The 12,747-nt window shown below is 30.7% G+C and overlaps 2 protein-coding genes and 1 pseudogene across 4 annotated transcripts in view; 2 read left to right on the top strand and 1 right to left on the bottom strand.

Moving 5' to 3' along the window:
* Positions 1 to 1,337: 1,337 nt before the first annotated feature.
* The window catches only part of LOC149882938 (transmembrane prolyl 4-hydroxylase-like), a 29,777-nt gene continuing 18,367 nt past the window's right edge, over positions 1,338 to 12,747 (bottom strand). For all 3 annotated transcript variants that reach the window (XM_090100073.1, XM_090100074.1, XM_090100075.1), the window contains exons 6-11: positions 12,011 to 12,045; positions 8,451 to 8,616; positions 8,124 to 8,181; positions 2,109 to 2,242; positions 1,920 to 2,010; positions 1,338 to 1,727 (exon numbers count right to left, since the gene is read on the bottom strand). In XM_090100073.1, the coding sequence (XP_089956199.1) occupies positions 1,413 to 1,727; positions 1,920 to 2,010; positions 2,109 to 2,242; positions 8,124 to 8,181; positions 8,451 to 8,616; positions 12,011 to 12,045 (799 nt within the window). In that variant the 3' untranslated portion in view covers positions 1,338 to 1,412. The remainder of the gene's footprint in view (positions 1,728 to 1,919; positions 2,011 to 2,108; positions 2,243 to 8,123; positions 8,182 to 8,450; positions 8,617 to 12,010; positions 12,046 to 12,747) is intronic.
* LOC149882939 (uncharacterized) lies at positions 4,984 to 7,435 on the top strand. Its single transcript, XM_090100076.1, has one exon. The coding sequence runs from the start codon at positions 6,531 to 6,533 to the stop codon at positions 7,170 to 7,172; it is 642 nt and encodes a 213-aa protein (XP_089956202.1). The 5' UTR covers positions 4,984 to 6,530; the 3' UTR covers positions 7,173 to 7,435.
* On the top strand, positions 5,444 to 6,263 carry LOC149882940 (uncharacterized; annotated as a pseudogene).

The following is a 12,747-nucleotide window of genomic DNA, read 5'->3' as shown; positions in this document are numbered from 1 at the left end:
ATGATGCTTGCTTTACTAATTTTTCACCGTTTTATAAAAAAAAACCGGAAAACATTTTAACTTTTTTTTTTCATTGCTAAGTCCGGACTTCCAGAAGTATTATCTGGTAGCTTAATTAATACCGTTAAAAACGAAATAAAAAACAAAAATAAAACGTTCAATTTTGACATCAAGGTTATAACTTTTTATAAGCCTTTTCATACTAAAAACGTCTTCGCATATTGTTTTATGAGAACTAAAAAAGTTGTAAACTTAGCTCAGATTTTTTTACTTCTCAAGAAAAGAGGTTTCTTTGAGTTGGTTAAAGAACCTTTGCTGATAACATTAGTTTCATATTTTTTTGATAACATTAGTTTCATATTTTCCGAGTAAGCCTGATAAAAAAGTTATAAAAAACAAAAAAATATCACAAGGCATTTCGTTTAAAAATACAACAGCAGTTATGGTTTAGATAGCCACAGGAATTTTCCTCTCTAGCTTTTGTATGTCTATAAATACTATATTTATGCTTAAAAAAACGAAAGATTTAATGTTTGTATATTTAAAAACAAATGTTTTAAATATTCATTATATATTGGTCATGTTAAATTTAGAAATTTTAACGCTAATTGTTATTATTTGTTATCACTCAATTTTCAAATTCCGATCTAATATACATGTTGACTTTCTGAGTTTCGTTATATGAGAAAGCACTTAGAATTAATTTTTCCGACTCAACCAAGTTAATCACTTTCCTAGTTGACAAGTGAACCCTTCGAATTAAGTCATTTTCTTGTTAGTGTGAAGAAAATAAATAATACTAGAAGAATATGCTTGAGGTTGAGCGAGCAATTTAAACAGCAGTGTCATGCCAAATGTTTAAATGCCAGTTTTAACTTTATTTTCAAAAAAAAAAAAAAAGTACGATTTTAGAAAAGGACCTAAAATCATTTAAATAAAATAGTTTAAATGTCTCAAGTTGCCATGAAGGAAATTAAAGAAAAGCAAGAATAGAAATATTTGATGAGTTTAGGACAAGATAAATATTAACAAAGATCGATTGCCTTTAAGTGTGTCGGAGCCATCTCCAAAAAGATTGTAAAGAGCGAGAGACGCTGTTTGAATGAGAATTTAACGTCATCATTAACTATAAAAATTACTAAAGCATAAAATCAGCAGCAAATTAAATTTAAAAAAGACGACGGGCTGATTCAACTTGATCACTAAAACAGCGACTAGTTGATGTAATCATAACCAAATTTTCTTCATAAATTATATAAAAGGTAAGTTATGTTTCACCACTGGCGAAACGTCAGAAAGATGAACGAATTGTTTATACTAGAAAAAAGAGAAAAATATTTTGGCACAAGATGTTGTTTGCCATTTGTATTAACACTTTTGGGAATGATTGAATAACACAACAGAAATTTATTCTATCCTGCGTAACCACTTGCCTCCGCCTTTTCATAATCTTCATTATTTAAATATATACTAGGGATATGTCTTGATTTACTAAACGGTGCTGGTATCCACATATTTGCCATCCATTTTTCTCCCTTTACGACATTACATCCACCATGCAAACTATACCAGTCTAGTTCACCCATCCAACCATCCGTTTCATTACGCAAATGATTGTACCATAGAACTGCTGTACCTTTTCTCGGTTGAATTACCAAATTTGATAACTTGCATCCGTGCATCATGTTATACTTGTCTGTTGAAACATTTCCGTACTTCACCATGTCCTACGATAATTTTCGATTAATAGAAATACAAAAAAAAAAAAAACACTTTAGGTTCTTCACATTCAACTTTTTATTTTTGTACAACAAAAACCGTTGTTTTTGTTCTACAAAATGTAGCTTGGTTTTTTTTTTATATAAAAAGTATTTCTAACAAATTATTGCTGTAAAATTAGTGTCGTAAAATTTACTCACCATCTCATTAAAAGTGATATTGTCAGCTATCGGAAAAGCTGTTCCACCCCCCTCTTCCACATCGTTGAGGTATAATACAAAAGTGATGTATCTATAAAATAAATAGAACAGACAATTTTCATCGTATAGTTTTTATTCTTATAGAATCATGTAACAAGCTCGTGTATGTGAAAAATCACATTAACTTACCTACACAATTTACACTCCCCAACACTATTAAGAACGTCACCGGAATATTGATGGCAACATGGCAAGTCACTTCTGTGATGAGTTTCGCTGTCATGATGGGCATGATAATGACCATTAGGAGGGTAATTTAATACCTAAAAAATATTTATTTTATAGCAAATTAATTTTTATTATACCTATTTACAAAAAGCTATCATACATCTAGCATTAGATATTGAGCGACGTTAAAACTTGGCCGCAAATACTTCTAGGGACTTTTTTGAGAGTTAATATTTCTAAACTGAAAAAACTTAGTTCATATTTTTCTTTTCCGAATTTGAATGGAACGTTTTTAACAAGTTCCATTTCTGTGAGTTTCCGGAACTAGAATTTTTAAAAATGTTAATACAAAGTCAAAGCCGAGATAATATTGAAAGTACAAGAGTTTTGTCTCCTCAGAAAAAGAAAAACATTTTGAAAGTAGTCAGTTTTCAAGAGGTCTATTAAAAACTTCATTCATGAATTGTAAATCACATCCATAAAGTATTTCATATACAAAGTAGCTTATTACTGTTTTTTTTTGTTTGTTTTGTTTTGTCTCACTTTAATAAAATTACTAAAAAAACAAGTTAAAGTTATTCGGCACTGAAATACCGCAAATAAAATATGATATGTATGCAAATAAAGTATGCAACTGCAAATTTGTTATTTAAAGCACGTCGTTAGTAATTGTTGACGGAAAAAACTTTGAAAATAAAAATAAATGAAAAAGCAGCCAAAAAGTCATGATAAGTAGTAAAACCAAGCCTATTATTGACCTTGCCATGAATGGTACCACGCCCAAAGAAATTGCAAGATACTAAACAAGCCTCTGAGTACTGTTTACACTGAGATTAAACGTTTTCAAATGACTGGTCGTGTTGAGAGGAAGCCTGATAGTGGTTTGAAGAGGTCAGTTCAGACTCCTTAGTTGATCAAGGCAGTCAAGGCTCGAATTTCTCGGAATCCAGTATGGTCAATGAGGAAAATGGCTAAAAAGCTATCTGTCAGTGAGCACACCATCAAGAATGAGGTCAAGAAGGACCTAATTGATCAGAAGCAAAGAGGCCTTCCTGACCATATTTCTTATGGTGTCAAGAAAGCCTTGCTTTTCTGATGGCCTCAAAATGCTTCCGTTCTTCATCAAATCTAGTCAGAAAGTTGACACCAATGAGTAAATTCTTAACTGGAGAACCATGTCAAACCCTGGATTGATGTCTACTGCTCTCCAGATGACAATGTTGTGTTCCAGCAGGATGGAGCACTTCCACATACATTCCAGAAGATCCAGAGGTGGCTCCAGGAGAACCTGCCAAAACACTGATCAATGAGTTATGGCCTCTTCAAACTGGGCGTATGTGGAGCCAAGGGCTTGTTAACATCCCCACAACAGTGTCAACTCCCTTAAGGCTGCTACCAAGAAGAAATGGGACAAGACGCCCAAGGACTATATCCAGACCACCTGTTCCAGGTTCAGGAGTCGATTTGAAGCTGTAAATGATGCTGAGGGAGGACATTTTGAATAAAAATGTGGTGAACTTTTTTTGTTTGGATTCAAGCTTTACTTCTACATTAATTTTTGTCAAAAAAAGATTTTTTTACGAAATTTGCGATCGCATACGGTAATCTACATATCTTTAGCACTAAAAATAATATAGTAATATAACAGTGCACTTAAAACTGTGAGCAACTTACTGAAGATCCCGTGTAAAAAAATTTCTTTACAATTTTTGTTTGTAATTTTTTGCCAAAAAAAAAATCGTATATCATGAAACTTGAAATGTTTTGCATTTCAAATACAACTCTCATAATACAGCTCCCCCATAACATGATGTATTTAGAATTTACAACAGTTTTTTAATGCTAAAGAAAAATTCTTGTCATAAAGTAAAATAAAATTTCCAACAACTCAAACGGGTTTAAAGAAAAAAACTAAGCATCAGTCTCAGAGATCTCATATGTACGACACCACCACCAACGATAGTTCGAACTTGGTATCGGAAAAATCCGTCCTCTCAAGGCCAATATAAATTCGGTATCGGTATCGTAGGACGGGTATTGTAAAAAAAAAAAAGACCGATCCAGTGACCAAACGGTGCTTTTCGTACCGACACTTTGATGCATAAAAAACAGTTGTTTTTAATGCAGTTCCTAATTCTACTTTCTTGGGTCAATATGAAGTGTAAGATTCTACCCATAATCATATAAATGATCCCATAATCAACTAAAAATGTTAAATTACTTTAAGTGACTTATAAAACGGACGAATGTGATTTGACATAAACATGCTCAGTATTTTAATTTTATCCTCCTTTTTTTATTTTCATCAATAATCATTTCGTTCTTTTCCAGGGGAATGACAACAATTTTAAACTTATCATTCTTCCTCTTTTATGATACTGTTTTTACTTTGCACAACATGATGTCAAACATGTTAAAATGTGAAATTCGATTTCTCACTACACAAGTCAATTGTTGAGTGGCTGTACAAGGACGTACTCTTTACATACAGAACTTTTAAATAATTCGTTATCTGTTGCGGAGCCGAATTTTTTAATTCAAGCTGCCAAATTACAGCTGAGTATAAGAAAGTGCAGTGCCTGTACATTAGGTCATTAGCTTATGATTAGATTCTTGGACTTTCATTAACTTCTATGGCTTGCATGGTATAATGTAATTGTTAATGGAGAAAAAAAGTACTTTAAAGAGAATTATGTTCTCTCACCTCCAATCCTTAATCTCATGATAGCTTTTATTATCATCAGTATTGCTTTTAAATCAAATATTCTATTTGCCCACGTTCTCTCATTTTGTGCTTTTAAACAAAATTGTTGTGGTCTGTTCTCAGAACATCCTGAGAAATCTGTACACTAGGGAAAGGAAAACCGGTTTCCGGTTTCCGGAAACCGTAAAATTCTTGGAAATCGAAAACCGAAAATGTTATTTTCAAAACCGGTTTTTGGATATACAGTACAATCTCTCTAATTCGAAATTTATGGGGAAAAATAAACGTTCGAATTAGAGAAATTTTCGAATTATAGAAAGACGACTTTGCTTTTGCGCATTTCACGGTGACTTTACATTTAATCAAACTATGGAGATTTTCGAACTAAAGAGACTCGAAATACAGAGATTATACTGAATATCTTTTGTACAAAATTTACTTGGTTATTTGGCAATTCTAAACCACTTTTCTTGATGTGAAGTTGCTCAAGAAAATAAATGAAAACTTTCAATTTGCTTCCACTCGAACTTTAACAGTAAGTTACTGCAATTTGTGATGTAAAAAAGTGAAACAAATTTTCACAAAAACAAAAATGTTGTTTTCTGAAGTCCAAATGGATAACATACCAGTTTGGAAGCACTTTTTGCACTCAAAAGAGCTTGAATTGGCCAAGTGCAAGCTCTGCGATCAAGAAATTAAGTGCAAAGGAGGAACCACAAGCTCCATGAGGAACCACCTGAGGACAAAGCACAACATCACATTTGCTGCAGTTGTTACTCCTGAGAGGAAACTCGAAGTCATCAAACCTATTGATTCGTTTTTTAAGACAAAGGACCCTGTTGATGTTGTTTTGGCTGAGCTTATTTCATGTGATGGGCTGCCCTTTCGTGTTTTCTCAACTAGCCAACGTTTGAGAACAGCTCCTGCCCAAAGATATATACAAAATAGATACATACAAATTGCCCAAAGATGCTAAATCGATTAAGGTTCTGCTGATGAAACATTATGAAGATATCAAGAAAACATATCAGCAGTAATTTGTAGAAAATAAGCTTGTTAGTCACAAATTTAGCTTAACCCTTGATGAGAATACTTCATCCAGAAACAGAAGATATATGAACATAAATGTTCATATGGAAAGTGACTATTGGAACCTTGGAATGATCAGGGTACATGGGTCTATGCCAGCAGAGAAATTTTGTGTAACTGTTGACGAGAAACTGAAAAAATTTGGGCTACGTTTTGCCTGTGATATTGTTGCAGTAACCACAGACGGAGCTGCTGTAATGAAAAAATTTGGTAGCTCAATTTTACCAGACCATCAGCTCTGCTTCGCACATGGAATCCACTTAGCTGTCTGTGATGTTCTATATAGACAATCTAGGAAAGAAGATAATGCCACACCTGAGTAAGTCACTAATCTAGAAGAGGACCAAGAAGATGAAGACAACGATGAGAAAGGAGGATTAGAAGTTTCAGCAGAAGCAGGCGCATCAGCTCTTCCAATGATCAGAGAGGATGTCACAGAACTCATCAACAAGGTCAGAAAATGTGTCAGATTGTTTCGAAAGTCTCCAGTTAAAAATGACATGATTCTGCAAAAGCATGTCTAGTCTGAGTTTGGAAAGGAGCTGCAGTTAATCTTAGACTCTAAGACACGTTGGAACAGCTTACTAGATATGATTTCAAGATTTGTTACCCTTAGGAAATGTATTCAAATCTCACTGATTGAGTTATCAAGCGATATTATTATTTCTGAGTCTGAATTTACCACCTTACAAAATCTAGTAAATGCTTTAGAACCAATCAAGGTTGGTGCTGAAGCACTTTGCAGAAAAGATTTGAGCTTGCTCTCATCTGATGGCATTCTGAAGTTCATTTTCAAGCATCTAAAAAGCCAGAAAAACACCTTTAGTCAAGAGCTAGTTGACTCATTTACTAAAAGAGTCACTGAGAGGAGGAATGCTATATTAGTAAACTTAGTTAAATATCTGAATAATCCTGATGTCATTAATGGAGCAACTCATGACATTTTCGAAAATTCCATGCCAAAGAAAAATGCACTTGCTACTACTGCATTAAGTTTGTTTAATCGTTTGTTTGAGCAAAAGAGAAGTGAGTCTATAGATGAGGAAAACTTGTCAGATAATGAAACTAGTCAGGAACAAGTACAGCAATTTACTTCCTTGTCAGAAGAGCTCGAGTTCTCCATTAGAGAGACAGTCAAATGGGTTTCACCAAAGAAACAAAAAATAGAATCAACTTCCAAACTAACGCTCAAAGAAATGGGAGTATTTGAGCTAAAAAAAAAAATGAACTAGCAACTTAGATTTGTTGTGCACGGCTTTGAAGTCAATCCAAGTAACAAGTGTGGAGGCTGAAAGGTCATTTTCTGCAAGTGGTCTATTTGTCACTAAACTAAGGTCAAGGGTAAATGATGAAACACTCAATGCTTTATTTTTTTTTACGTGCTTATTGTCTAAAGAAACGTAAACTTAACCATTAAAAAGACTTATTTGTTTGCTGCTCAATTGTATTCAATGTACGTATATGACATTGTTGCTATATATATTTACATTTTTGCTGCTGTTGTTTCCCTGAAATATACATAATAAAAAGATACACTAGAAAACCGGAAAACCGGTTTTTAAAACATTGGAAACCGCGGTTTATTCGAAAAACCGGTTTTAGAAAAAACCTAAATATTTCATTTCCCTACTGTACACCATGAGTTCCTTAAGACAATCTGGAGTAAATAGGAAAATTTCAACTAATCATTATAATGACAGTTAACAATGTTTTTTGTTAACTGTCATTTTTTTACAAGGAGGAGCTTTTTAATCTTTAATAGTTGCATATCAAGAATCTACAGACCAGTGGAAACCTTTGCAAAGGATGGGCATCAACAGCAAAAAAAGTTTTCAAAAACAGTAAACACTGTTGAATTTTTGCAGCTTTCTTTTTCTTAGATAAATCTTAGATTTAATGTAAATTGTTACACATATTTAAATTTAGAATTTAAGGAGATCTTTGAATTATTTTTCTGATATATTCTTACGAACAAAAGCTAATTTTTAATATAAACCAAAAAAATATTTTTGTTCTTATTTTTTTTTCGGTAAGGCCTTTTAAACCACGACATTTACCTTTTCAGAGGTTAAATAAATATTTTTTTTAGAGTACAAACTCTAATAATTATTTTTTAAACCCCTGAAAAGCATATTTATAAATCTTGATGGGTTTTCCCACCAACACAATAGCTTTTTGATTACCTGCAACATTTCACCACCATATATTATTTTTCGATCAAGACCGGTTAATTTTACCAATCTATATGTAAAAAAATATGCATAAATACAAATTTTAATTAAAAAAAAAAATCAAATAAAAAATAAAAACTATTTTATGAAACTTTTAATCGAACTATATGCAAAAAAAAGTAAACAAAAAAGTTTAAAACGAAGAATGTATAAGAATATTTTTCTAAGTACTTTTTGCTTGTATGAAAATCTTGATAACTAATATCTCAAAAGTGTCACCAAAAAAAAAACAAACAAAAAAAAAAAAAACAAAAAAAAAAAACAGAACTTTTATTCTACCTCTCTCTTATTTTATGAATGAGTGGATCGACAGATTCTTCCATATTCAACCATACTTGACTGCTAGTCCTTGTTTTAAATTTAGGATCATTTTTGCTAAGCTTGTGAAGATACTCTTTCAAACCAAATGTATTTAAGGTGTCAAATTCTTTTTCAGTTATAACTCCTAAAAATAATTTGTAAAAGTTAATTGTTAAAAAATATATGGATCACTTTTTAATTCATAATAATTATTGCTGATGCGATTTCTCTTTTGGTTAATCTTTGATGACCTTTTTTAACACTGAAACTTTTACAGAAGATTACTGACGCATGTATGTATGTATGTATGTATGTATGTATGTATGTATGTATGTATGTATGTATGTATGTATGTATGTATGTATGTATGTATGTATGTATGTATGTATGTATGTATGTATGTATGTATGTATGTATGTATAATGCTCAACAAAAAATATCATATATTTATAGTGTGCTCAATAAAAATTTTTAAATTTATTTCAGGAAATAATTAGTAAAAATAACTAATAAAAGTCTACCATTGAATAATTAATAATAATTAAGTCTACCAGTGCAAAAATATGCAATGATTTGTTTAATAATACTGTAGAAATGTCCTCATAGAAACAAATAACTTTTCTTTTAGTTTAATGAATATAGGAAGCAATAAAGAGAAAACATTCCCTTTAAAAGATTTTATTATTCAAGCAGTTAACCAAAAATATTTTGTAAAAAGTAAATTCATTAAAATATGGCAAATAAAAAAAGCAAACTTGTCTTACAAAATATTTGATTATTTGAGCTATTTTTGTTAAACAAAACCTTTATAGCAAATAATCAAAGCTTATGTTATTTATATTAGAACTAGACATGCTGATTAGGGTTATAACATTTTCACAACTTCATATGGCCTGGCCTTAATGTCTATTCCAGTGTTTTGGTATAAAAACACTAAAATGGTTATTGAGTAGTAACTTTTCAAAAACCTCTTCCAAAAATATTTTTTATGCGATATTTTTTATATTTTATAATATTTTTTATATTTGGATAAACTTATACTTATGAGTAAATCAAAATATAAAACACATTTTAGCAGTAATAATTGAGGTATAGGAATGCCTTTTAATTTCTTTAAATTTCTTTTGGATCATTACAACAACTCCATTTTTTACTCCAGCATTGACACTGTGTTATCACAGATTATAGCTTTAATGCAACATGTAACTTTCCTTTCTTTTGATGGTTTACTTGTGCTATTGTTACTTCTTGTTGTAACTCTACATTTCATAAAAGTGCTTATCTTCATTTACCAACCAGATTCTATCTGTCTTGATAATAACAAGCATCTTTAGAAACTTAAGCTGAGCACATTCACTATGATATTTCAAATATATAGCACATTCACTATGATATTTCAAAAACATATCATATTAATGCTCCATTCTTCCTCACTGTTGACTTTTCTGTTATGAATAGAAGATCTAACTTTTCCTACAATTTTTTTCAATTAATTAGCTACTACTTTAAATCTGCCATTTATAGATTTTTCATTTTAGCAAGAAATTGAAAACTTCCAACTATCTCTTCCTTTGGGAATTCTAGTTAAGCCATCAAATAGATCATGGACTGTTGCAGAATTTTTCTTTTTTGTTGCACCCTTTTGGTATGCTGTTAAGTTTATCTGCAATTACCAGAACTTTTTTCAACATCTTCCCTGCTTTGTATATAGTGATATTTTCTAAAAAAGATAAATATTATATTTATTAGATATATATTTAATCTTGAATTTTATTATGCAGTATACAAAAGAACGTACAGCTTAATCAGTAGAAAAGTATATTGTGATGATCAGTTGCGTCATGTGTGAAAATGAATTGTATGAACTTTTAGGTAGAAAAACATGTGATAGATTTTAGATTAGAAAAGCTTAATGTAAACAAAATAAGTCATAATGAAGATAAGTTAGTCACTCAGTCTATAAATAAGTTACTTTAAGTATACAAAAATATATCATACCTTTCTTTAAACTGTGAAAAAAATTAGCATAGTGGTAGAAATATTTCAATCTGTGTCTTGGGGGTGGTTTCTTCCTGAAGTTCATCATCTTCTAGGACAAAAGTATTATTTACAGACAATAAAACATGGTGGAGGAAATGTGGTTGTATAGAGATGTTTTAGTCAATGCCCGATAGGGTTAGTTCATCTCCTTAAAGGTAATATGGATTAAAAACATACAAAGACATAAATAATAAGATTATGTTGACTAATTAAAGAAAGAAAATGCCAAAAGGATGAATATAGCAGCATAGAAAAAAAAATTTTAACAAAATAAAGATAAATGATAGTAGGATTGCCAGTTATTTTAAAAACTCATAAATTCTAAATTTTGAAAGAATTCATTAATTGTAACAATCTTTTTTTTTTCAAAAAAAAAAAAAAAAGATTAGTTGTTTAATTAAACCTGAAAATCTTACCACCCATGCTGAAGATTAATCATATTAGAGACAATTAAAGTTTGGTATCTATTAAATCAAAGTAGTACATTTAAAGTCACCTATTTGGATAGCTTCTAAAATTATATAAAATATTTTGCATTTGTATGCATTGCTTAAGACCAAGCAGTGAATGCTTTAGGAAAGAAATAGCATAAGCTTTAAGATTAGGAGTAGTAAAAATATTTTTGTGTCTCATTATGATATGATTATTGGATTTACCTATATTAATGTGTACTAATCATCTGTTATGTCCTGTCTCTCTTAGGTGTTTTGTTAATAATATCATGTTGTGTCCAACGTAATACTTTAATAATATATTTGTCAATGGCATGAAGTGAGTAACCTCTGAGTAGTATGGTTACATAAACAGTATCTCTAACTCTTTGATTAAGTTTTCTCTATCCAATAAGATTATGTTATATCTCTTGTAAGATAATATGGATTGAAGTAAATTGTTCTGTAATCTTAGCATCTAACCATCCCATAAACAGATTGGTGAAGGGTAGTGTCATCTGTGTCCATTGATGCCCCAATTCTTTGGTGGAACTGATTAGGGAATTAGGATGTGCTATGGGTTAGGATAGTTCCTAATATAATCTCAATAAAGACAATTGATGGACATTCCATTGATGATGGAGTCTTTTCCATATAATACTTAACCATGTTGACTCCTTCTCTATGTGGAATATTAGTGTATAAAGAGGTGACTTCTGCTATTACAATTATGCAGTTTCACAAGGCAACCCTTTGCAATTGTAATAAGTTGAGGAAGTGAGTGTTTTTGAAATAGGATAGGAGGAATTCAGCCAGCAGTTGGATGAAGTATGTTATGAACTTAGATTATTAGTAGGTCCATCATATTCTGATACTATAAGTCTCTAATTATAATATCAGTAGGTAAAAATCAAATTTTTACAATTTGTAAAGGAAAAAAAAGAACAAGCTATCAAAGTATTAGATCTCTAACCAATGATGAAAATTTTATTAATACTTATTTAACAATAAACACATAAAAAATATAAAACTAAGAATTTTTTAAACAGTAGTTAAAAAAAACTCTACCGTCCTCCATGACATTCACATTCATCTTCTCCCATCTAAAATTTATTTACAAATATTTCATTCATTATCATAATATGCTATAATAAAGTAATATGCTATAATAAAATAATATATGCATTGATATATAATTTTGAATTAAAATTTATTTATCTTTTTAATATATTATACACAAAATTTAATTGTGATCTGTCAGTCCAATATTTGTTTACAATTCATTTGAAATAGATGGGCAAAGGTTATGGTATCAGTATTTTGGGATGTAAAAGAGGTTTAATTATTTTGAAAAAAGTAAAACAATTAACTCTGACTATTAATGTAACCTTTTAGATCGATTGGATGCAAAAATTCATGAAAAAAAACCTGGTTTGGCCAATTTTATAAGTGGAGATTCTAGGATAATTATCTTCTGTAAACTAAAATTTTAGAACCCACAGGTTGAAAAAGTATTTAAAACTTGCTATTCCATGAAAATCAGACTTCAAAAGCATAGTCAAGAGCAGAATGTTGGTTCTAGCTTAACTGATGCCATAAGTTATGATATACCAAACATTATAACTTATTTCCCCAATGTGCTAAAGGGGAAAAAGGCCAACCATTCCTATACCAAATTTAGAGGTCAATTAATCTACTGACTATAAAAAAGAAAAGCAAGAAACAATTCAGAAAGCTATTCCAAGATGTTAATATTTACTTGGGTGCTGCCTGAAATCAGCTGAGAGATATATTATCATACTAAA

Source organism: Hydra viridissima, unplaced genomic scaffold (genome assembly GCF_058129835.1).
Source record: "Hydra viridissima isolate aposymbiotic clone 2 unplaced genomic scaffold, HvirCarnegie_v1 scaffold_10, whole genome shotgun sequence".
NCBI classification, from domain to species: domain Eukaryota; kingdom Metazoa; phylum Cnidaria; class Hydrozoa; order Anthoathecata; family Hydridae; genus Hydra; species Hydra viridissima.
This window is presented reverse-complemented; position numbering and strand designations above follow the sequence as displayed.

Excerpts from the sequence above, each read along its gene's own strand:
- LOC149882939 (XM_090100076.1), top strand. The coding sequence starts at position 6,531 with ATGATTTCAAGATTTGTTACCCTTAGGAAATGTATTCAAATCTCACTG.